The sequence below is a fragment of the Camarhynchus parvulus genome, chromosome 5 (genome assembly GCF_901933205.1).
Source record: "Camarhynchus parvulus chromosome 5, STF_HiC, whole genome shotgun sequence".
Lineage (NCBI taxonomy): Eukaryota > Metazoa > Chordata > Aves > Passeriformes > Thraupidae > Camarhynchus > Camarhynchus parvulus.
Window position 1 is genome coordinate 31,503,068 of NC_044575.1, and position 25,506 is coordinate 31,528,573.

The 25,506-nt window shown below is 44.4% G+C and overlaps 1 protein-coding gene and 1 long non-coding RNA gene across 7 annotated transcripts in view; one reads left to right on the forward strand and one right to left on the reverse strand.

The window, feature by feature from the left end:
* Positions 1–1,596: 1,596 nt before the first annotated feature.
* Positions 1,597–8,920, reverse strand: LOC115904809. The gene is made up of 3 exons (XR_004060807.1): positions 7,678–8,920; positions 5,667–5,692; positions 1,597–2,651 (listed from the first exon to the last, which is right to left on the reverse strand). It is a non-coding gene; the product is annotated as an uncharacterized LOC115904809 (long non-coding RNA).
* Positions 8,921–9,706: 786 nt separating this feature from the next.
* The window catches only part of MEIS2 (Meis homeobox 2), a 173,736-nt gene continuing 157,936 nt past the window's right edge, over positions 9,707–25,506 (forward strand). For 3 of the 6 annotated variants that reach the window (XM_030950532.1, XM_030950534.1, XM_030950536.1), the window contains exons 1-6: positions 9,707–10,609; positions 11,602–11,834; positions 13,442–13,583; positions 14,081–14,131; positions 14,910–14,960; positions 15,863–16,012. In XM_030950532.1, the coding sequence (XP_030806392.1) occupies positions 10,598–10,609; positions 11,602–11,834; positions 13,442–13,583; positions 14,081–14,131; positions 14,910–14,960; positions 15,863–16,012 (639 nt within the window). In that variant the 5' untranslated portion in view covers positions 9,707–10,597. Of the gene's footprint in view, positions 10,610–11,023; positions 11,075–11,601; positions 11,835–13,441; positions 13,584–14,080; positions 14,132–14,909; positions 14,961–15,862; positions 16,013–25,506 lie in introns of those variants that run through there. The other 3 variants (XM_030950535.1, XM_030950538.1, XM_030950533.1) reach the window with 2 other exon arrangements.

Here is a 25,506-nt window from a genome sequence, read left to right on the forward strand (position 1 = left end):
TGGAGGTGCCTGAGAGGCAGTAAAAGAGGGCTGGGGGCAGTGAGCGATGCTTCCGAACGTCAGCTGTACAGTGAGGCTGAGGCAAGGACTCATCGAGACTTCACAGGTGCGACGTGGCCGAGGACACCTGGCTCCTCTCAGCAGTGGTCAAGGAGGTCGGGCTGCATGGCGGCCACCTGCCCTTGGCTGCAGAGCGGGGAAACCGTCCCCGCACGGCTGGTGGTCCCAGCAAAGACAAAAAAAGGGGGAACTGTCCCGGGAGACGGGCTCTTTGCTGTGCACATTCCTAAGAAGGAGAACGAGGCAGAAGGCGGGAAGGCCGCATATTTCGGGTTGAGCTAGCGGGAAAACGCGCGGAATTGCCAGCTCTAAGGCGGTGCGGGGGGATGCTGGCCGCCGCCTTTGTGCCGCGGCGCGTTATCCCGGGGCGGCGGCGGGGGCTGCGCGGGGCGGCCGCGGCGCGGAGCGGGCCCGGAGCAGCGCCGCGCCCGCGGAGCCCCGCGCAGCCCGCAGCGGCCCGGGCGGCTCCCCGGGGAGCCGGGAAACCCCGCCGCGAACTCTTCGGACGTGAAAGCGGCGCGGAGCGGGGCCGGCTGCTTTGCTGAAAACAGGCACACGTATATTGAGTTTGTCAGGGATCATAAAATGCGAATTGATTATTCAAACAGCCATTGATTATAAAAGAATGCTTACTGCAGCAATGGGAAAGGTTAAAAGGAAATTGACCCTCTGCATACGTGACATAAAGTCATTAGGTAAATGAGATATTCATACGGGGTGTAATCAAGGTCATGGTAATTTTATTTGCGGTATTCGACTCAAATCTCGAGCTCCGTTTGGGGACAGCAAATTGTCCCCGAGAGAAATGAACCGCCAGGTAGACCACAGGTGCCGTAAAAAAAAAAAAATCCCAAAAAACCCCAGGTAAATAAAAGCCGAGTAGGGAAGTAAATTGCCCCGAAGCCCCTTGTCCGAGGTGGGCACGAACCCCGGGCCAGCCCCAGCCCCAGCCCTGGTACGGCCGCGGGGGACGGGGCCGGTGCCCGAGGAGCGGCGCGCAGGGTCGGGGCTCCCCGCAGGGCTCTTCTCACCTCGCTGCTCCCGGGTCCCCTCCGACCAGGGAAAGCTGGGAGTGCGAGCAATGTCAAAGATCCTCGCCTCTCCCAGACAGGATGAGAACGTGTAAAAAAATTAGATTTATTTATGCACATATTTATCCCCTCTAATTATAGAAATTAATCCTCTTACTTATGACTAAAAGGTAACGTCTAAGGCGTCCCTTTGATGTTTAACAGCATCATTTGTGGCTAACATTCCAACTGATTAAGGAATAATTGTTGTTAAATGCTTTACAAGTGGATAGTGTTTAATTGAGAGGCATTCATAATTTTACGGCTTACCACAAAATGAAACGTAATTAAAAACGCAGAAACTTCCAACTGATTTTGTTCCAATTATGTTTATTGTTCAGACTAATTACTGCACAAGACGGGGTACTTTTCCCCAAGTCTAAATGGCACACGCTTCCCAAGTATAACCTTGCAGGTTTTTCTTTTCCAGGTACAGGCTTGGGACGGCTTTCTGCAGCCTCCGCTCTCCCCCCCCCCCTCCCCATTATAATTAAATGCTCCAGCCTTTTCTTCTCTCCCCCATGCAACACCTTGGGATGTGAGAAAGTGATGGCAGCTTTCTTCCCTCGGAGCTCGAAGTAATTGTAGAAGGGCTGATGAATTTCTTGAAGAAACACTTGCCACACACTGAGGAAACCATCTCCTAGCAGGATTTTACAAACCAAAGTAAACAAAGCACCCCAGGGGCGATTTCCTCCTTTTGCGCAGCGTACTTCTCAATTTACCTCAGAAGGGATCACAATCACACACGAGAGTTACAACAGAAATCATACTTGGTTTGGGAAACATATTCTGTACAAGAAGCAGAGAAATTGAAAGTGTTCAAAGGAAGGGACAGTCATTAAAATACCTGCCAGGCGCACTGCCATTCCCTTAACTAACCTTCCTTCTTTCCCGTGAACTCAGAAATCTCTTCAGCATCTATTTAAACACAGATATCCCGGGGGGAAGGGTGGGGGGGTTGGTTTACAGGAAGGGCGAAGGGGAAAGAAACCAACCCACATACCCCTCAGGTCCATCTCACCAACACCTTTAAGCACCCTCATCCTCGGAAGGGGGTGGGAAATAAAGTTACTTGCCTAATTTTACTGCTCTATCGAAGAGAGTTTATTGTGCAAATGAACTTATTTATTTATTCCTGAGTTTGTCTATCCCTCAGCTGGGCTCTTGGAGAAAATTAGAGAGTTGCCTGAGATCATGCTAATAAAAAATCACTGCTTGCAGTTAAAGGGAATAATCACATCGATCAGACCGTGATAAAATAGGGGTGGAGGGCATCAAATGCCCAACACTGCTTACAGTTTGCTTTTTTCCTTTGGGCTCCGAACCGCTAGGAAAGGATCACACACGTATTTATTGCTCCTTTTGTCTCCTTCTTTCTAGCAGGATTCAAACCCCTGCGCGTGTGTGCGTGGTTCGAGGGGTTGTTGCTCTCTTTGGGAAGGTTGTGGCATTCACAGGTGTCCTTCGGCTCGTCGCTGTAACCCTGTACAATTTCCCAATTCTCCTGGAGGGTTTAATCTAGGTGTGAGAGTAGGAAAGTGTTTAAATTCTACTGGGGAAATAAGCGGGGCCGGGGGAGGGAGGGGGAAGGGGGGGAGGAATTCCCTCTTTTGGCGAGTCAGAAATAGCCCAAGCTTTCCAAACGGATGTTAAAATTGGACATAATGGAGCAACACCTCCTTTTTTTTTCTCCTTTTTTTTTTTTTTTTTTCCCTCTTCAGGTATGAGTCTTGAATCCTTTCATTAAACTGACACAGATTTCCAGAGATGGAGAAAAGGAGGGGTATCTGAGGTGGACATTTTATGTAAATGAGCAAATCCGAAATGTATTACAAATCCACTGTAATAAAACTGACAGTTTTGACAGTATTGACAACATAAATATATGTTGGAACACAGCACTTTCAGACACTTAACCGATGAAGCAATAAAAAGATTCAACTACAATATTTCAAATAATCGACATTGATGTTTTGATACATCATTTTTATACCTCGAATCGATCTATCACTCTATGACCGGTCAATTTTAAGTAAAAATCTGCTGCAATTATTTACGCTATTGCCAATGACGACCTAATAACTGTTTTCAATTAATTACAGCAAAACTAAGCATTATGAGGACTAACCGGCCACATATTCCATTGTATGGCATTTCTTGTATGGAGAGCAAACATATATATGTGTATTGCATTCTCTTTGTGGGATCAAAAGAAAGACATACAAAGACGATCACAATCTTGAGGGGGGTGGTGGTGGGAATAAAAAGCAACCTCTTTTCGGGAACACACCGCTGGATCTCACCGTGTACTTCTAGGAAACACGCTATAATATTTTGTCAGCTCTCTCTCTGTGCAATACTAAACCGGGCTCTCAGGATTTTTTTTCCTTTTCTCTTTGGGCTCTGCACTGAATACCACTTCAAACAATGGGCCGAGCAGTTCTTGGGAAAAAAAAAAAAAAAAAAAAAAAGGAAATTCGTGCTTCGAGTGATTGCCTGTGTGTTGTGAGAGTCTCCGGATCATTTCAAAAGAGGTAGGAATATATTGTTCTCTCCGGACTGAGAACTCCAGTGTAAAAATGAGAACGCTCCTCTTCTGGAGTTTTATAGGCAGCTGGAGAACAAAAGGGGATATTTTGAGTGAGCTAGAGCAGAGCTCTGAGCAGAGTTTGAAGCCTTTGTGGATTCTCTGATATCACCCTAAAGCCATTTACTTTGCCCTAACTGTCCTTTTGGTTACCATGTTATACTGGAAAGATTAATTTTTTTTCATACTTTGAGATTCTTTGAACAATTGAAAACTAGATTTTTGACTACCCAGTACAAACAGTATTAATGGGACACCCTGACAGGTTTGTGGTTGTTTTCTTTTTTTCCCTTTTATTTTTCCCCTCTGGTGTGTGATGGAAATACGCGTCGACTGTTTATGGTCTCCACTTTTACAAACATTTCGTCCTAAATAACATAATTTAAAAAAAATAAAAAATCCCATCTCTTCCCTGACTTTAGTGCTTCGCACCCACCCGCTTGACATAAACCGGACGAACGCGAATGGGTTCATCTCTCGGCCCCTTTCCACGGCGGGTTTGGCCCCTCAGGGATGGAACCCGGCACTGGGCCTCACCAGCGTCCCGCGGGAGCTGCTGAGCTCCGCGGCGGGAGCGAGCCCCGTGCCCGGCCCCGGCGGCTCGGGCTGGGGCTGGAGCCCCGCCAGATAGCGCTAGAGGGCCGCCGATGGATGGCGGCGCCCGCCGGGGCAGCGCCGCGCACGGCCCCGGGCAGCCGGGGCACACAGCGCTCCGCAGCGCAGGGCCAACCCGGGTCGGTCCTGTTTCCTGCGGGGTCGGGGTTTTCCCCCTAAAAAAATAAAAAAGAGGACGGAGGGGTGGAAGAAAAAGTAAAAAGCGAAGTAACAGGTAAGTAAATGAACCTCCTTCTAATCTTGCTCCCAAAGATCTCAGTCATACCGCAGTCGAGGTCAAGAAAAGTTCACCGTGATGGGCTACCATTGACTTTCAGGACTAGAAAGATTTTCGACAAATAATAATACATTACTGGAAAGCGAAGTACACCGCTGGCAGCCGGGGGGATCAGGGTGAGGAGCTAAATGAACCCAGTGATCTGCAGAAGCTAAAATGTGCATGATTTCACAGGGGCACCCGAGATGGGACCTCGAAAGTCTTGCAGCTGCGGGAAGTCGGAGGCGAATCAAAGAGCGCTGAGACGAATAAAAAGTGACTGAAGTTGTAAAAAACAACCGTAAGGGCAAAGAGTGTGGTAAAGAGCGGGTTTGGGGGTAGGAATTTAACTGTGGCACAATCCTGATTATAAAAAGGGAAAAGTACTATTTAAACTCCACACTTCGTCTTGCAAGCAAAACAAAAAGTAAAATTCACGTGAGTTTCACTACGGTGTCACGGTGGTGTCCCGCGTCCATATTTTAACAGGCAGATTGCTTTCTTCATTAATTATGACACATGGCCTAGAATGATAGTTCGAGATAAAAAGCCGGTTCGAATATGCTAAATTTTTCGCTGTGTTCCATGATATCCTTGACCCGTTTAAGAGGAGTTTTGCTTTTAAATGCAGTCTATGTGTTACCGAACACAATGGCATCCTCCAAAATACTTGAACTCAGCACACAAACAAACAAACATTGAATAAAGTTACAAACAAGATTAAGGTTCAAGTTATTTGTCCCTGTAGCAAGGCGTCAATTGTCCTAACAGATGTAGGGACGTTAAGAGGATTTAAACCATGCGAATTTAATAAACCAGATTAGCAATAGGTGCTTTCCACAAGTGCTAAGAACTGGAAAGTAAATCTAGCCTAAATTACCCATCGGACCGGAGGATCACCTACAAGGAGAGCTCAAAATTTCCTACAGGGTACAATAGGATTTCGTGCAAGCATGGCTTGTTTCCCCCTAAAAACTTTCTGTTTGCATTAAGTCTTGTGATAGGAGCACACGCGCGTGCAAAACAGCAGTTTAAGATCTCCGGTGGGATTTATTCTTGAAATCTGAAATATTACCTGTTGTGCCATCCACTTTTGCAAGGCTGTGGAAAGAAGAGAGAGAGAGAGAGGGAGGGAGGGAGAGATGTAACGAGCAAGCAAGAGAGGCATGTCTCAAAGCCAGCAAAGGACTAACATGCCACACTTCGGAAAGGCTGATTGAAAACAGACTCTTCTTAACTTTTAGAGGATTTTCTCTCTCGCTCCCTCCGAGGGCTAAGAAGCCGATTTGGGAGTTTGAAGGGAATAGGTTTCAGCATCCATATTTGTTCTGGTGCACTTGTAAAATGCGATTTGAAGAGGATCTTTAGCCCTCTGATTGTCTTTGTATTGTTTTTCTTGAAACGGATCTTTTGCCCTTAATGAATCCCCACACAGCTGGACAGCTCCTGCTCGGACACTGAGAGCGCTAACCCCAAACTGACCCCAATTTGACACCACAAGATGAAATTTTACCGCCTGTTAAAACCATTTCCAGCCTCGGCAAAAGGAGCTGGCGGTTGACTGAGATGCACTTCCATACCGGACACCTCATTTCTCTTTGGACTTTTGAGCTGATCTATCAAAAACAAAAAAAAAAAAAAAAACAAAACAAAACAAAAAAAAAAAAAAACAAAAAACAAAACCCAGGCACCACCCCGACTCATATCTATCCCACACTTTTCTTGAAAACAGCCCTCGCTCTGAAAGTGATGCAGGAGAAATGGAAATTAGCCATTTTAATTTTCCCGAATTACTTTTTTTTAAAAAAAGAAATATCACTAGTTGGGGGGATGGGGGAATCACCTAAGTATGTGAAAGCCCTCATCCTCTGCACGCACGTATCCCATTTTCCTCTGAGTTCCCAACAGCATCTTTGTTAATACGTGAGTACATTCACTTAAGGGCGCTAAATTGAGATCCCTTTTTAATGGCTAAACTATAGTGCTTTATAAACCACCTTCTCTGTGTGCTTTAATCCACTGGGATAGTGATGAGGAAAAAGGCTTCAACTCTTTTCAGGTGGAAAAAAAAAGACACAGGAGGAACATGAAAGATCTTCATTTACTATATGAAATTTCACTTTCTATCAAGTTAAAATAATTTTTAAAAGTTGGTCCCTGTTCCAGATTACAAACATGCACAGCAGGGCAAGACAACGCAGGGGGTTAATTAGTTTAGGAGGGGGAAAAAAATTAAACAATTGAAAGGAGCAGCACTGAACACTGCACAAATCTTTGGCTGCTTTTTTTTCAGCTTTGCTTTTAGTCTGTTTTCTCAGAATTTCTTAGTCAGGGCAGCTGAGATCTACAGAGACTTCTGTGAAAAATAGAATTAGCAAAAAAAAAAAAAAGTGGTATAAAATTATATTCTAAGCAATAAAATAATTTCTTCTATGGGAGCCAAGTAATCTAACTTTTTTTGAGAAGAAAATTGATGAACTTCTCTTGCAGACTGAGGTCTAAAAAAATGCATGGAGCCTTAAATGTAGCCAGATTACTTTTGCACAGCCAGTTTATAAGGAAAGACCTCTTCTTTGGCAATTCTGAAACTATTTCAAAAGAGGTACATTTGTGTATCTCAAGAGACAAGGCTCTGGGTTTGCACTGCCATGGTTAAAAAACAAGTTTGGAAGCTACAAATATTTGAACCACGTCTTCTAAGCTGTCTGCATCACAAGCAAATGATTCCATGCAAGTTGAGAAATCTGGCATCTTTGGGGCATGGGGCGGGGGGGGGAGGGGGAAGAAAGAAGGGGAAAAAAAAACCCAAATAACATTCACCGATGACTAGATCTCTTTAAAAAAATCTGCTAGAAAACTACAGCTGTAAAAGTAGGAAAGGATTTGCATAACCTACTGCTCTGTAGGTCTCCGCGCACCCAAAGGATTAGCCAAGCATTCATTACCATGAATATCTTGAATTACGTTACCGATTTATACGACAGAGTATAAAATACTGCACAAGAAGACTGGCTTTTTCCCTGCGAAATGAATTGACTTAACCACTGCTTGAAAGAGACCTACATACTAAGGGCTCTTCTACTCACCTCTCTTTACAGTCCCGTGAAAGTCAGTCACAGCAATTCGGTTGCTCTTAGGACTAGCTTTAATCTTGGAGGAGATCCTCTAGGAAAAAGAAAACCCGTGTCTGCTCTCCGGCTCCTGGCGGGTTCTAAGCAGGTTGCAACTCTGGCTATAAGTAGGAGAGGGACTTTTCTCTGTATTCCCCTCATATTTGTAAATACAGCCCTGCTCTGCAGGGCTCGGCGCTAGCGGAACATGCAGGAATGCCCACTGGCGTTTGTCAGCTCTCCACACTATCTTTCTTTATACGTGAGGGCTGATTTCCCGCAGACATCATTGTTATGATGGCTCATTTAATCAAACTGTTTAATTGCTCCGGTAATCACTATCATCATCACAGGTACTCAATCATTCATCATTTTGGAGGGGTTTATTGACCTCTGGAGCTCATTCCCTTCGCCTGTTAAAATCAGGCCAAATATCTATAACTACCCCTTGAATCATTTTCTTAAAGTTAAAAAAAAAAAATACCTCTGAAAAGCATCGTCATCACCACGAAAAGCAAAGCAAACCAAAATCTAACGGAATAATATATTTTCTGCCGTGTCTTTTCAAAAGCCATCTATGTATGAGGCCACATTCACAAACGGGTACATAATCATTGATAAATTCCACTATTAACGGGATAGTCTGTTTTAGATTTTATGTGCAGGGGACCGTGAACGAGGGTGGGGGGTTGGGGAGGACAAAACTGCAGCAATCGATAGTTTGACCATCGCTCCTCCCCTAAACTTCAAGCATCCCCCATGATTGATGATCCCGGGTAGCTTTGGTAATTGACTGCTCTGAGGTAAGGCATGGTGTAGCTTCAGCGAAGTGATTGGGCGAGAGAAACGCACCAAAATTAACGCGCGTGTGTCTGTGTGTGTGCCTGTGCGTTCGGAAAAGTTCATTCGGTACTCAAGGGTGGGGGGGGGTGCATCATCTCACTTAATTTGCTAAATAACCCCACTGTAATTAGCACTACCATTAGAAGGCATTACCGAGCTAATACTCCAGCATACATTCCACAAGCGCAACGTCGATAAACGGTAAAGTCCAGCAACACACACACGTAAATACTGCGCTCACGGCCGGATCCGCTCAAAACGAACACGCAAACAGAAATCTACATAACATCTGGATCTCTCCTACAAAAGACTGAGCATGACTTTGTTTTTAAGCCCTTTACAAAGCCTGGCAGCCTAATCGCAAAACTAAAAGGGATTTCCCCCTCTTCCCTCCGCCTCTCCCCGCCCCCCCTCCCCTTCAAGACATCCAGAGCGTGTTTGATAGCAGCGATCACTTAATGAAGAGCGGTGCCCAACGCGGTTTGCACGAGGCGCTCTCTTCATGCCCCGGAAAATTCATTAATTTTTAGCGGAGCACAATGAGCGCTCCGAGGGCAGCGGCGCGGCGGGCGTTGCGGCGCGCCGGCGGGGCCGGGGCGCGCGGGCCCGGAGCAGCCTCCCCGCGCCCGGGGCCGCACCGGCTCCGCGCGCCCCCCGCGCGCTGTAGCTCCCGGTGCCCGGGGCTCGCGCACCGCGCGCGGCAGCGGCCGGAGCCGCCGACCCGAGCCAGCGGCCCCGCGCGCCGCCAGACGCCCCACGCCGCGGGTAATCGGAAGGTATTTGGTCGCTCAAATAATCTAGCGCAAACCGACCCGGGGCCGGGCTTCTAACGCACTTTTCTTCTCGCTCTCTGCAGTTTCCCCTGCCTCTCCCCCTCTCGCACACACGCACTCTCCCTGTCCTTCCTCCCCTGCCTCCCTCCCTCGCTCCCTCCCTCGCTCCCTCCCTCCCTCCTCCTTCCCTCGCTCCCTCCCCCTCCTCCCTCTCGCTCGCACGCTCGCTCGCTCCTTCCTACACGCCGTGCTTCGCTCGGGGCAGGGGCTGCTGCGCGGCTCCCCGCGCGGCGCCGCGGCCGCCCCGCCGCCGCGCTGCGCATCCCCGGCGCTCCGCCGGCTGGGCGCCCCGCCGCCCCGCGCCCGCGCCCGCCGCCGCGCCCCGCCGCTCCCCGCCGCCGCCGCTCCCCCGCCGCCCCCGCCGCCGCCGCCGCCGCGCTGCAGGACTGGCTATGGCCACCACTACTTCCGGGTTCCGTCACTTCATTCTCCCGCCGATCAGCGCCGCAAAACTGAGCCTCTTCTATAAGGCAGCCGGCAGCCAACCTGCCAACACTTACTGACACTCACTCATCCCAGGGAGTGAGGGAGAGAGGGAGACAAAATACCTGCCGGGAGGAGAAAAAAAAAAAAAAAAAAGGAGAGAGGGGGAAGTCCGGGCTTTGCAAACTATTCAATTTTTCTTCGCATCTTTCCCCACCCCCCTTCACAAGTACTTTGAAAAAAACAAAACAAAACCAAAACCAACAACCCTATAAGCGATCCTAAAAGGCAAAACCCGAGCACGGAGTTACTGGAAGAAGAAACCGGGGTTAAAAAGATTCCTCCTCTCTTCTTCATCATCATCAACCATCATTCATTCACTACCTTGACATTCCCTGGCTTTGATTGACAGCTGGAGTGGCAAAAAGCCATGAGACACGACAGTTTGGTTACATGTGGGTTGCTGACGGGCCGATCGTAACCTTCAGTTTGGGGGCTTGACAATTTTTTTTTTGCGTAGAGAAAGAAAAAAGGAAAAAGAGAGACAGAAAAAGGAAAGAGACAGAAAAAAAGAAGAAAACACAGAAACTCATCGTGGTTCTTGACTGTTTTTTATATATTGTTGTTGTTATTGTTGTTGTTATTACTATTATTTACCCATATTGGAGGATAGGAGAAGTCTGTAAGTGGGTTGCAAAAAAAAAAAAAAGGAATCTTCTTCACTCTAAATCACTTTCTTTGCTGGACTGGGATATTAAATATACGACACATCCAGGAGTTTATTGGAGCGCAGACTGATGGCGCAAAGGGTAGGTTTAAATCTCCAACACTTACCTATATATAAATCCTCTCTTAAGAGGGGCCTGTCCGATTTGCTCTCCTCTGTTGCTGATGATGATGGCGGCCACTATTAAAAAATAGCAGCAAAAATTATTCGCTGGCTTTTTGTGTGTGTGCATGAGTGTCTCTCTGTGTGTGTCTCTCTGCAATTGTTCCACGCTTTTTTCCTCTCTAGCTTTTTCCCCAGCAGCGCGAATTCCCTGCTCCCTGCCTGCTCAGTAGCACGGGTTTCACAGGGCAAAGCTTGCTGCTGCTGCTGCTGCTGCCGCCGCTACTGCTGCTGCCTAGCAAAGACTAAGAAATACATATGTGTGTCTGTGTATATACGAATGTATATATATGTATACACATATAGCTGCTTCTTCTTTTTTTTTTTTTTTTTTGTCTCTGGCTGTGACAAGGACAAGGGGAATTGCCACTAAATAATGTTTCTGGTAACTTTCAGATTATTTCCCCCTTTATCTACCTCCCTCCTCCCGATACACCCTTCCTTTCCTCTCTCCTTTCTAGTGTTGATTTATTTATCTAGTTGGTTTTGATTCTGCTTGTTTATTTTTTTTTTCTTCTTTTCTAATGCAGAGTAACTCTAGTTTCTCTCCTCCGTTTCCTTCCTTTTCATCCCTGTTTCCTTGTTAGGATTTCTCCTGCCTGTGCTGAAGAGGACCATCTTCCCCCACACACTCAGACAGGCAAACACACTTTCCCCTTTTACCTCTTCTCGCACCCCCACTCCTCCTTCAGCCCCTCCAGCCTCTGCTCCCGGTCCCAGTTGATTTCATTTGCAGCATTTCTCTCTCTGTTGTGGCTGTTCTTGTTTTGGTTTGCTCTGTTTGTGTCTGTCCGGGTGCTTTACTCTCTTCTGACTTTTGTTGTTGTTGTTTGTTTGTTTTTTTTTTTTTTATTCCCCCCTCTCTTCTCCTCTTTCTTTTTCTTTCTTCTCTTCCGGCCCGCTTTTTGACAGTACGATGAGCTGCCCCACTACGGCGGGATGGACGGAGTAGGGGTGCCGGCGTCCATGTACGGGGACCCCCACGCCCCCCGGCCGATCCCCCCGGTGCACCACCTCAACCATGGGCCGCCGCTCCACGCCGGACAGCACTACGGCGCGCACGCCCCGCACCCCAATGTCATGCCGGCCAGCATGGGCTCCGCTGTCAACGACGCCCTGAAACGGGACAAGGATGCGATCTACGGGTAGGTGCCGCCGGGCCGCCCGGCGCCAGGGCCCGGCCCCGCAGCGCGGGTGCCCGCGGAGCGGCCGGGGCAGGAGCGGGAGCGGGGCGGGCAGCGGGAGCTCCCGCGGGGCCGCGGCGGCAGCGACCAGCCGGGCCCCGGAGCGGAGTGGGGCGGCGGGAGCCCGGAGAGTCCGGAGGGAAGACGGCGGCAGGGCAGCCCCCGGCAGCCCGCTCGGGAGGGAGACCCGCGCGGTGGCACTGCCGTGGCCCGCGATCTCGGGACGAGGGCGATCCCAGCCTGACTCGGCTGAGGTGCCAGCACCCACGGGAAATGGGTGCTGCAAAACAGACCTCTTGGGGACAGAGGCAGGGTTGGAGAGAGGTAGTGTTGCCTTGTCCTTCCATTTTTCTTTTTTTATTTATTCGGTTTTTTCCTCTTTTGTGTTTGGTTTTTTTTTTTTTTTTTGGAAGGGGGTCTTTTCTTACGCGTGGGGGTTTTTTAAATTTCTTGGAAAGGCCCCACTTAGGAGTTAGGGACTCTCATTGCTCTGGATTTTAGTTGGAGAAGTGTTGTTCTGGTGTTCTCTGTGCCATAATACCACTCTTCCAACTTTGTAAATAAAGAGCTATTCACATCGCGGAAGGTAGTAAGAATAAAAGGGATTCACTTCTTGCAAACAGCTCTTCCCAGTGACAGAAGACATAAATACATTGTGGGCAATAAGCTGAATTTTCTATTTAAGAAAGAAAGAACATGAGGAAAAAGAAACCCATAACCAAGGGTTTCTCAAGCCTGCACCAGGTCTTTGCTTGGAGGGAATGACACCGATTCCCTTCAGTGCCTTTTGGAAAAAATACTAACTGATCCTAAACGGAGAGCTAGTAACATCTACGACAGAGTGTGGGGCCTTGATCAGACACCAAAGGGGAAAAGAAACAAATGCATGCTTACTACTTAGCACGCAGATAATTTTTTTTTTTCTGACTACACCAACTATGGGAAAATATTTCGCGAAGTGCTCCCTTCCTCCACCCCCTCCCCAGCTCACTTATCTGGACAGATGGTATTTTACTTGGGTGTGCTTCCTAAGCCAGGAAACTTCACCACATTTTTGTTAGCAGGCCCCTTGAAAAATAAAATTACGTATTAAGTAGTTTGCAGTTTGCCTAGCTGTACTCTCGTTTTAGGTCATAGCTGGAGGGTAGGGATGGGATCTTCCAGGTTTTGCGGTATTTTAAGCTGTGGCAAAAGTGTAACATTCTCAGTTGAGCTGCTGCTGAGCACGTTCGGTGCCTTGTGCGTTTAGAGAGGTCACTTTTGTCCTCGTCGGTGAGGACTGCACGGGGAATGTGGGTCGGGCATTGCAATTTCAAAATTAAAAAAAAAAAACAAAACCCAAACAAACAAAACAACAACAGCCAGCTCACCACCAAAACCAGAATTTTTATTTCAAAGTCTGGTTCTCTACTGCTCTGCCCGGGGCATTAGTGCGACACTGCAGAGTGTGGCTGTGTCCGTGTCTGTATGTCCGTGCATTAAAGAAAAAAAAATACTTGTTGATTACAGCTCTTCTTTCCCCCTCTCCCCCACCCTCTCCCCTCTCTTTGTGTGCCACCGCCCGGTAGGCACCCGTTGTTCCCCCTCTTAGCTCTGGTCTTTGAGAAGTGCGAGCTGGCGACCTGCACGCCCCGGGAGCCCGGCGTGGCCGGCGGGGACGTCTGCTCCTCCGACTCCTTCAACGAGGACATCGCCGTCTTCGCTAAACAGGTCCGGCACCTCTCCCCCCGCCCCCGACCCTCACCAGCGCTCCCGCCGCCTCCTCAGCGCCTCGCCCCGCGCGGCCGGCGCTGGCAGGGGCAGCCCCCCTTTCCCCCCGCGCCCCTCTCCGGCGGGCGGGGGTGCGCCCTGGTGGCCCGGCCGGCCCTGACCTCCCCCGCTGCCGGCAGCCCCTCCACGCGGCCGGGCTGGGACTGCCGGGCCTTGCCCTCCTGCACTGCTGATAGAGAAAGGTAGCTGTGGCCGAGTTTTGGAGGCAGAGGGAGCGGGAGGGGAAGCAGGCAGGGGACCCACAGGAGAAGGCTCCCGTGGGACCGGCGGCCGGCTCAGTGCCGGAGCGGCAGGAGCGGAGCGGGCTTCTCTCCGCAGCTCGGTGACCCGGGGCGTTCAGCCGGATTTTGGTGCCGGCCGGTTTGTCAAAGGCATTTTCCCCTTTCGGGGGTAAAGACAGCAGCTGTAGTTCACGCCGCTTTTCCTTCTTCTTGCAGGTCCGCGCCGAAAAGCCACTTTTTTCTTCAAATCCAGAGTTGGACAATTTGGTAAGGCCTGCTCCCTCTTCCATCGCATTCCCTTCTCGTCCTTCCCGACCCCTCCGCCCGCTGCCGGCAGGCGCCCTCCTCCGCCCCGGACCGGGCCGAGCGGCGCGGCCGGGCAGCGGCTGCCGGGCCGGGCACCGGGTGCGCCGGCGTGGGAGCGGGGCGCCCGCCGGTCGGCAAGTTGCCGTCAAGGGGCTTCAAAGAGCTTTATTCTTAGAGCCAGTCAGAGCAAAGTCTCAAGCCCCAGTGCATTGCAAAGCTGAGTTTGAAAGCCACGGGAAGCTAAAAGTGAAGGAAGTAACTGCTTAAGAAGAGAGAGCTGGAGATTTCTAATGTAATTCTTTTGCTAATGTGAACGATTTCAATATTCAAAGTGCCTAAATCCGCTTGTAAAGAAGATGCCAAACTATTCAAACACACATTCACCCCCCCTTCTCCTGCGGGCGGGGGTGGGGGTGGGAGCGTGTGTTTGACTTCTCTGCGAACCCTCAGCGATGAGGGCCGGGGTGCTGAGAGGGGAGCGAGGAGAGGGAAGAGGTTTTCTCCAAGATCGCGGTAATAAAGCGCTAATCACCGATCCCGGAATAAATATGATAAAAATCAAGTGTTTAGGTTAAAGTTGATCAAAATTGTTAAAGCGTGACTAATGGGCTAAAATCCTGTATAATGACCGCGCGCCCTGACAATCCCCTTCTCCCCCTTTCCCACTCGGGCTCGCGGCTCTGCCCAGCCCCCGTGCTCCTGTCTCCCACGTAACCCCTTGCTCAAAACTTTCTTGCAGATGATCCAAGCAATACAAGTACTAAGGTTTCATCTTTTGGAATTAGAAAAGGTAAGAGCCCGGAGGCGGGGGGGGGCACGCCATTCCCTGCCCCCTCTCCCCTCGCCCTCTGCCCCCCCCAGCTCCCTTCCTCCCGACTGTTTGGGCTGACTTGTAAACACGGCCAGAGAAGATAGGGGTAATGCATTGTGACACCGTAACCTGTGCCATCAGAGCATGTGACACCCGACAGACATGCCCAGACCGTTTTTCCCCTTTTAGTGTGTGTGTGTATGTAATTTCAATATTTACTAATATTAAATATTAAACCGCTTTCATCCTTCTTACTCCTTTCCTCAGTAGAAGCTCTTTTTCCCCACTCAGAAATATTATATTTAACAAAAAGAAATGAAACCACTCGTCCTCCTCTCCGGCTCTGGCAGGCACATTAACCCCAAGCAAGGACTAAATGTTTGGAAGAGGCAGGGGCCCCTGCAGGCGTGGGCAGGGGCTGTGCCCTGGGACAAGAATGGCTCTTCCCACAACCTCAGCAAGTAGCTTCATTTTACTGCTCCTGGCCATTTAGACCTTTTTTTAGCCCCGGTTTAAACTGATCCCGTCCCGAGTGACTAGTTGTACCTGTCTGGGTTGTGTATGCTCCGGAGATACCACCTGGGTCCAGCTCCCAGTGTTCCGATGTTATCACCAAATCCGATTTTCTTCAGCACTCAAGTCCGAGCCCACTATCTCTCTCTCTAACTTGTTGCTGCAGCAAGTCTCTAGAGAATAATATGTGCTGCAACAATTTCTCTATTGTTTCCTTGCCTTCAACTATTGTCCCCCTTAATTAGAGTTACTTAGAGTTACTTGTGGAGTAGATCAGAGGGTTGAACTTGTTACCAAAAAAAAAAAAAGAGCGCCGAAACATGATATTTAGCCATTATTGATTCTATTATTCTTGTTATTCTTTTCAGGTTCATGAATTGTGTGATAATTTCTGCCATCGGTACATTAGTTGTTTGAAAGGAAAAATGCCAATAGACCTCGTTATTGATGAAAGGGATGGCAGCTCCAAATCAGACCATGAAGAACTCTCAGGATCTTCCACAAATTTAGCCGATCATGTAAGTCCTTCTGTTTTCTTTATGACACTTTTTTAAGTTTTTAACCTGCTTAGAGGACCTGTTCAGGATTTCCTTGCTTTGCTGCTGTTGTCTGTTAGTATTATTACTACCTTAACCTCCTGCAAGCTTGAATCCCATCTTCAAACTTTCTTCCCTTTTGCTTTGAAAAATTGTAGAAATGCAAAAGGCTTCTTCAGTTTTCATCTGTAAAGCATCGAGTTTGCAATGGTTTGTAAAGTTTCCTAGTCTGGGCGGCTTGGAGAGCTAGCAAACTGTTGGTTTGATGTGGGGATCAGTGCTTTCTCCTATTCTTTGCCAACTTTGTAATCAATGCATCAATGTAAGGAAACACAGACAAGAAAGTTAGGAAGAAAGTTTGCTGATTTGCTCCCCCTCCCCTCTCGTGGGGATGACAAGTGATGAGAATTATTGGCAATACTACACTACATTAAAAAAAGGGGTTAGCACATTAGAGTTTCCAATGCTTTTGCTTTATAGCAACTTATTGTCAGAATATGGACTTATTGCCAAATGCCTGAAGCATCTTCATAATAAAAGACAGTAACCTTGATGAAGCAATTATTAACAATGTATTACAGAAAGTTGGAGAGAATGATGATTGAGTAACCGTAGGTTAGCGGTTGATTTTAACACTTTAGGAGTTGGTGAATTAGTGTAATGTGTGTAGTACTGAACATTGGTGTGCATGAAAAGGAGAGTGCCTTTGTTTTTTCTGAGTTTTGGAGTGGCTCCTCTGATCCTTCAAAAGACGTAGATGCAGAGAGACTTTGTGATGTGAAGGGAAAGATTGCAGCTGGTACAGCAGAAAAGGAAAGGAATAGCTCCGGTTAAAAAGGGTGGGTGTGAACTCCACTTTATTTATAGGAACGCATCCCTGGGGGGTAAAGGGGTTTATACAGTTTTAGATTCAATTGAACTAATAATCTAAATGATAGAGTCTAATATTTTAGCGGTTGAAATATTAATTTAACACCCGGTGTGAAGTTAACCATGCTTTCTGCACAGGCGCCTGCCTTTATTTCCCAGTGTGTTCAGAGTAGCTGGAAGCCCAGGGAGAATGAGCTTTCTAGGAGCTTTTGTTTCCTTTGAAAACATGTTGTTTTTGTGTGTATTTGGTAATTACATTAGACCTGGACTGAAGCTGAATTGGGAAATAAAATAATAATAAATTCTTCTGAATGTCCCCCTTCTGGCATGGCTTAGTTATGGGAAATATTTTTGGATCCAAGCCTTAGCTTTCATTTTCTCATCTGTATTCAGTAAACATTGCATGACAAGGTTTGTGCTGGTTTGCATTTTAAATCTATTATTTTGAGAGAAAAAAAAGTATGCAGGTCTTCCTTAAAGTTTCTCTGCTTATCAGCTAACTCAGATGTAGGTAATAAACTCCATGAGGCATGACACAATTTCAAAAATATTTGTTTCATGGCATTTTACAACCTTAAATTCGTGGGCATAAGTATTCTGGGAGAGTACTAGAAAAGAAATTGAAATGAGTGGCAACCTGAAAGATAATGAGTCACTGTGTAAAATTTAGAGAAACAGAAAAAAAAATACATGTTTCTCCAGTACAGTTTCTTTACAAGAGTGTGTTTCAAGTGGAAGTGTAGAAATGGAGCATGCTTATGTTTATATTGAAGAGATTAGATAAACTAGCCTGTTTAGGGTTCTGGCAGATGGCAAATGCTCAAGCCAATTTGCAGTGCTCCATTATAATATTTAAATTTACACACAATGATAGGACAGGAGTGGAGGGGGTTAGCATTTTGATAATTTGGTAACTATTATCTTCCCTAAGAAGAATCTCCTCTTGCTTTTGTGGCCCCAAAACCAAACTCAAATAAATATGACAACCCATTTGTCTTGCACCCGTTAGGGTTTACCACTTCATTGGGTATTATAATTTAAAGCCTTTTACTTCCTGGAGATTTGAGCTATAACATTTTTACTTTAGCCCCCTGCTATTTGTTTTGAAAGGAAGCAATAATTTGTGCAACCAGAACACCAACTGGGAAATGAAGAGTTGTATCACATAGTTACATTTTATTCATGCGTTTTGGGAAATGTGTCTCCTTATTGGATTTTTTTTTTGTATATTAGCTTGTTTTCCTGACAAAACTTTAACACCTTTTTATAGCTTAGTCAAACTACCATGTTTTTTATTTGCACTGTACAATGTTCCAGCAGAAAGAAATGCATCTTTATTCACAGAAAAGAAAAAGCTTTAAAAAATGGCTAATATAAACATGCAAGTCTATTAAAAAATGAGCTATCATTTCTGAGCATCTACCTGAAAATATAGCAGTTCAAGCATGCAAATTTGTCCAATTTGGCTCTCCAGGTTTATTTTTTTTTCATTTGCCTTGATATGCATATTTAATATATAGCCTTAGGCTAGATCTCATTTGGTGAAAGTTGGTGTAGGGGTGATGATGAGCCACTTCAGAAGGACAGAGACAGCATGTTGTTTCCTCTGTTTTATGTATTGGCCCACTATTCTGATCTGCGGGTCTTCCCCTCATGGTTTTATTTGCACATGAAATACTAGGAGCATTTCAAGTGATTGGCTATGAATAATGATAGCCCAAAAGAAGTGTAGGTTAATTTGTTGTGTGCCAAGGTTTCTCTTGTGGAGGTGACAGTTTGTGACAGCTCTTTGACACCCCAAAAATCCATACCCCTCTATTGTTATTAAGTGGTGTAAAGCTACCCTGTGTGCGTTTAATGTGAATGTGAGGGATGATAGTAGTGGCATAGCTGAATTAGGAGCTAAGGCAGCTCTCAGCTTTATTGTTTTTCTAGACCTTAAAACTGGCATGAAGGAAAGTAACCAAAAAAATTGTAGGATTAGCCAATATTTACCATAACACTTTAAATGGGGTACTCAAATATTGCATGCTTCCCCTTTCAAAATCTACTGCACTGCTATTTATATAACTTAATTGGAAACCAAACCCAAAAACAACAAAGGAATGAACTCTTCAGAGATACACCTGTGCTGAAAAAAAGGAGACAGCTGAAAGTTGTTGTGCTGTACATGTTTGGTAATAAATATGTTTATTGAATTTTATTTTAGTGTGCTATTAACTGTTATGTAATATAGTTAGTGTAAAGGGTCCAGGGACTTGGTAGATCAAACAGAGTAATGCTGGCCACAAGAAGCTGAAACTTTTGTTATTACTCTGCCATGTTTAGTAAATATAACAGCCCATAATTAGTGTTTGAATTTTTAACACCCTCGTTTTTTTTTATTGCTCTGAGGTATTAGCTGTAGATGGGAAGAAGGTAATTACAGCTATGCCCTGACTGAACCAGATTAGTTAGGGGGAAAAAAAGATAAGAAAAGAGGGAAAAAAAGCCTTTGCAGCTGCAGTTCAAGTTCGGTTTCCCAGCGCAGACAATTTATTATTGTTCAATTAAACATACCAGGCACTATCCTGAATTCTGTATTCAGCCTAACATGTCTGATGAGATTGTTTGCAGATCTTTTTTTTTCATATTTCAAGCTATTCAAATTTGAAAAACATGATGTTCATAAAATTCAGAGTTTTTAAACTTTTTTTGAACATATTATAACATTTTTTACTTTAATTGCACTCCTTTTGTGGCTGGCCTCACCTGGTGTGATACAATTCTTCCTTTAGTACAAATCTGTTTTGAAGCCCAGTAATTCTCGCACAGAAATTTATGGCTGTCCTTCCACTGGCTTTTGTGGGAACAGTCTTTTCGATATTTGTTCATACGTTTTTGTAGTTCAGAGGTAATAATATACAGATCATAATTCCTAAAATATCATTAAAACAGACAGACAGACAGAAATATACATACATGTCTTTTATAAAAAAAGACTCTTGACAGATTAGAAATCCAACATCTTAGTGGTAGAAGAGAAAGATTAGTCTGAATATTAAAACTTTCAGCTCTCACACGAGGAGATACTTTATTTTGTACTTTTGGATATCCAGACAATTTAACATTTCTTTAATATTTCTCCTCAAAGAATGGTCAGTGCAAATTCCTGACATTTTGCAGATTAGAAAAAATAAAAATAGTGTAGTACATATGTGTTCCAGTAATATAATTAAATCTTCAGCTAAGATTTCACTGAGTTATGAAGAAGCAATTGGGGACCTGATGCTAAGTCTGCAGGTATGCCACACTTTTGTGGACTTCAGTGGGAGTTTTGAGAAACACCAGATTAGACCCCAAAGGTGCCCTTTCTGTCTGTAGTGTTAGAAGGAAAACTAAGTAGCTAACTGCAACAATAATAAGGAAAACTTAGGGCCTACAGCAATGTCCTAAGTCTTAAGGAACATTCTTTCTTTTTTTTGTAGTGCCTTCTGAAGGGGCAAAGAGCATCAGGAACTTTCCAAGACTGTAGTTAGTGTTGTGCATTCCTGCTTTTTGATGGGCCAAGGTGCACTTCTGTCAACAGATGAAGTCTCAAATTTGAGTGTTTAAACTCAGTTCTCTCAAACTGAACCAATAATGTTTTTCAGTATCTATTTGATAACTGTGATCCCTTTTGGTTTGAGTTGTCTATCAGTCTAGATGAAGTGTAGCCACACAGAGTGACGTAGAAGGACAATTAAAAAACCCAACACCCCCCTGATTTTTCAAGTCTCAGTTCCTTGGTGACAGGTGGATTACATGTCTGATTTCAATCTTAATTAGAAAATACAAAACACGCATATTTTCAGAAAGCTGCCATGTTCTAGGAGACTCAAAAATTGCTCCTGATGCTTTCTTCAAATGCAAAATCAAGGGACAAGAATTAAAACTTGTACATATATACAAAATATCTGATAGATTGCTGGGCATTATTTTTTGTTTCAATTGTGTAACTCTAGTACAAAAAAAGTAATCCTCTTAAGTATGCATCTTTTGGAAAATAAATCTGAGTGATACCAGGAGTAGTCTTTTTTAGAAAACATACGTATTATGTCAAATTAGAGTTTTTCATGTCTTTTTGTCTTATTCAAAGTTCCTTTAAATAGTAAGTTTATTATTAAATGCACTCAACGTGATCTCTGAGATACCACCCTGGACTTTACACACACCACACACAGACACAGACACACTCACAGGAACCCGTGTGCATGCGTGCGATGGATTTCCGTGTCCTGCATGGTCTGTAACAGTTTCACATATGGCTGTACCTCGATACAAATCTTTGGGGTATCAGTCATATCAGCCATTCCCCACATGTGTTATACGTGCTACTTGTAAGAGCAAGGTGAGCAGGATTTGGATTGTGTTTGGGGGGGATAATGCCATCTGAATCAAGTAGTTCAGTTCAGTTTTGTAAAACTGAAAAATAGCTGAAACGGTATAGCTGAAAAAAAAACCCTGAAAAACTGATAAAATTTATTTACCAGACCTTTGAGTCCAACCATGTTTAGAAACAATAAGCTTTATAGCCATTGTCATTTCTTTTATAAAAACAAGTTGTGTTTTGTTTGTTCTTTTAAGATTAATGATTTTTTTCAATTTCATCTGATAAAATTATGTTGGGGCCTGATCCTGTCAGAGTTGTAAACTTGAAACTTCAGTTAAAATGTGTGAGTCAAATCCTGCTTAGCTCACTCACATGGGTATCAGCTGGCCTGATTGATTTTACTTCCCAGTTATAAATAAGAAGCAGATTCCTTATGGTTAATTGAGTCTTTAATATCACCATAAAAAGCAGTATGAGATCAGAATCAACCCTAGCAGGACTACATACACTCACAAAAAGCTAGCCAGACTTTGCCCAGCAGATATTTTGGACATACAAAGTAAGAATTGCAATTTGTCAGAAGCTTATCCTATATCAAATTTCTCTGTTACAACATCTCTGTTCAAGAAATCCTGTAGTAGTTAAAAACTCTTATGCTTTCCAGCAGAGTTTCAACATCAACAAAAGAGAAATGTGTCAGATTGGTTTTGTATGCCTTTTGTCCTTTCTGTTGCTCTTTTCTAGATTCAGCAAAATTCAATGGTGGTGCTAAATCTTTTTTTTTTTACTTTCAAGGGAAAAAACACTGGTAAAATTGTGTTTTCTAGGGAAGGCCGTGTGTGTAAATGAGAAACAGTGGATAGCAGTGGAGTGATCTCCTGTGGCCCTGCTAGTACAAGCTTTCCCCATATTGTCTCCTGCTTTTATATTAATTACAACTTGCATTATCAGCTGTGAGTCTGTAGCCCAGCAAATAGAAAATACTGCCCCTGGAGACATAGCTTCTTGTATCTATTTTCCATCTCCTTCTATTGTGCTCTACTCAGTATTCACTGCTTTTCTCCTAGTAACACTGCTCTTTAACACAATTAGGTAAGAGCAAGAGGAGTACCATATTTGGCTCCCAATTATTAGAACTACTGGGAATAGATACATGTGTGCTGTTCACTTTCTATGGTATCTGGCATTAGTTTAGGTCATATATGTGTGAAATTTTTATAGTGTGTGCACGTACACAAAATTCTGTTTTGGCAGATATCTCTTCAGTGTGTTTCTGCAAAGTATATTACTAAACTTGCAAGAAGAAATGAGAAGTCATGCTAGCAGTTTGTGTAATTTATCTAAAGCTATATGTTTTGGTTTTTTGTTTCCTTATTTTTTTGATTTTTTTTTTCAGTGGGATAACTCAATGCAAATTTTATTGAAACTGACATAAAAATTGCAACTAATATTAGTGGGTTTTAGGCTAGGATCTCTTCAGGTACTTCAACTATACCAGTGAAGTTTTCCAGTGAAGCACACACTTTAAAGGTGTCACTTGGTTGGGTTTTTGGGGTTGTTTTTTTTTTTTTTGGGGGTTTTTTGGTGGGTTTTTTTTGGGTGAAGGTGTGCATGAAATAAATACTTATGATTAGTCATTTGGCCAAGAATATTTTTTGAGGGACGTGAGGTTCGAAATTGTCTAGGAGAGAAAAAGATCAATTCACTGACTTGTACAATTATCTTAGTCCAAACCAAAAGAATGCTGCCTTTTTATGGGTCTGTAAGCTCCACCCCTAAAATTATTTGTCATTTTTTATAATATTAAAGTCTAGCTATTTCTCTCCCTTTCAAATTCCTTCAATATTCTACTGTTGCATTTAGTAAATACCTTATCTTATATTTTCTGTCCTCCAACAAAACTCTGTCAAATAGCTTCCTCAAGAATACTGTGTCACAAGAAATACATTGAATTCTCAATCAATACAGTGTGTCTTTCTCAAACCAGATCTACAAACTGAGGTCAAGAACAACTCAGCCTGGGAGAGACAGCAAGTGTTTTCAGCTGTGGGAAGTCTCATTCAGTGATCCTTTACAAATTTTTACAGCTTTGAAACAGAAAGGCTGGTCTAGATTTTGAAATATTGTATGATAGGTTTTGGATGACATTCGCCTTAAAACATAGCTGAGCTGTTACCAGTTAATTATTGTAACGTTCTACATGTGATAAGGAGCTCCAACAGCAGCCAGCACAAGAGAGCCTGCAGTACACAAAATTAGCATAATTCACTGTGTTCCATGAAAAGTTTAGCCTAGGTGAACATGTTGCAATTACTATGTTTTCTAAAAGAAGGTTCCAGCACGATGTTGTTGGAGGGCTAAACTCATGCTATGCTATTGTTTCTTTTCTTTTTCATGTATTTCTTCTAGCTCTTTATCTGATTACCATCCGGCAAACAGCTGACGCTAAGAGGCTGCAGAGGGCTGAAGAGCTCCTGTCTGCTGTTTGCCTTCAGCTTGAAGCTATTTGAGTGGCTTCCTAAGTCAGAGATAAAAAGAGAAGCTCATAGGCACAACTGTGTTTTAATCCAGGCTGTAAAGAAGCTTGCACAGTTTTTGCCTTTTATTTCTATCTGAACTTTTTGCTAACCTTATTTTCAAGTTTTTTGTTCTTTTTAAAACACCTGGGCTGCTTCAACTTTCAAGATTTCTCATCTTTCTTTTTGTGTTTCTCTCCACCTGACTCTGAAAAATGATGGTAAAATGTGGGGGGTTTATTTGTTTTTCTTGTTTTGTTTTGCTGTTTGGTTTTTTTTTAATGAAACGGTGGGGAATAAGAGTATTATTTAGAGAAGATTAACACAATAACCTCAATGACTATAAAATACTACTGTTTGGTTGCAGTTTTTTCCTGTTGTAGTTCTGTGTGAGGAAAAGTAGATCAGTCTTAGAGGTTTTGGAGGGGCTGGTGATTTTGTGCTGTAAGTGTTCTTGTGCTGCATACTCTGCTGACAGGTTAGGCAAATTTCAGATCCTGGCCTGTCTTCTGATTCTACTTGTGTCTTCCTGTCATGGAACCACATACGTGGGTGTATGTGTGTTTCTGTGCTTGTAAGGTGAAGGGGATTTCGATCCTTCTTACCCTTTGGTCACCTGAGACTTTACTGGGAACCTTTTGAAGTCATGGCCTCTTTCCTTTTTCTCTGCTGTGATCCAGGTCAGGCCCATCATATTTATGTTGCTGGGTACTGTAGCAAGCCTTTCCTTGGCAGTTCTATCCTGTGTTGCTATACAGCATGTGGTACTAATCAGTGCTAGAAGATTACTTTGAGATGTTTCAATATAGATTTTGGGACTTGGTCCCAATCACACTTACACTGTATTTTGCAATGGGTAAATCAGTTGATTATGTTGAACTTACTCCTACTACACATTGATGTAGATGAGGTCAGAATCAGTCCTGCTCAAAGAATTTATCCGACTTGTCGCTTACTGCTTTCAGCTTCTCCTCATGCTTTAATAGTCTAGTGTTATTTCACAATGTAGATTTAAACCACAATCAAAACTAAGCAGCCTAAGAAAGCAATTTTTTTTGAGGGAAGATTTGTTGTTTATTTGGTTGTTAGATTATTATAATGTCCTTGATTTAAGTTGTCGCATGCAGGTGACAAGTAATGCAGGGCCAACCCCTACTCTGATCTGTTTCATGTGTTCTTGCTCTCCTTTTCTGCCAGAGGAAATTCCATCTCTTGCCTGCCTTCATGTGGTGCTGATAAAGCTCTTCCTGTACAGTAGAATTCCTGTTTTCCTTTAAGCAACAGCAGGGTATTGGGAATGATCAGGAAAGGGGAGGAGGACAGGAGGAGAATACACTCAACAAAGTAGCACTAAACTGTAACATTAAGTTTTCCTCACTTATCCTTTTAAATAGCAGCTCCTCTCTCCAGGAAAGCCAATACCCAATAAATTAGAAAGCATACATGAGTTATGTGACTTAAGTACAGTAGTTCAGCTCTTACTTAGCAAAGTTTTGCGAACTTTGTAAGTCTGCCTTCTGCATTCCCTTTTGTAGTGTTTTATGCATAGTAATGCAGAAGGAATTACATGAAAATCATTATACATGTTATTTTACATAATCACCTGGTGGTTGTTCTTGACAATTCTTGTAAGTGAACTGTTAGAGTGATAAATCCAGAAAAGTCTCTTGAAATGTGTCAAATCAAGGTGGTAGCTGGGGGTGAGGAAGCATCTTTCCTGGTATATAATGTGTTTCAGA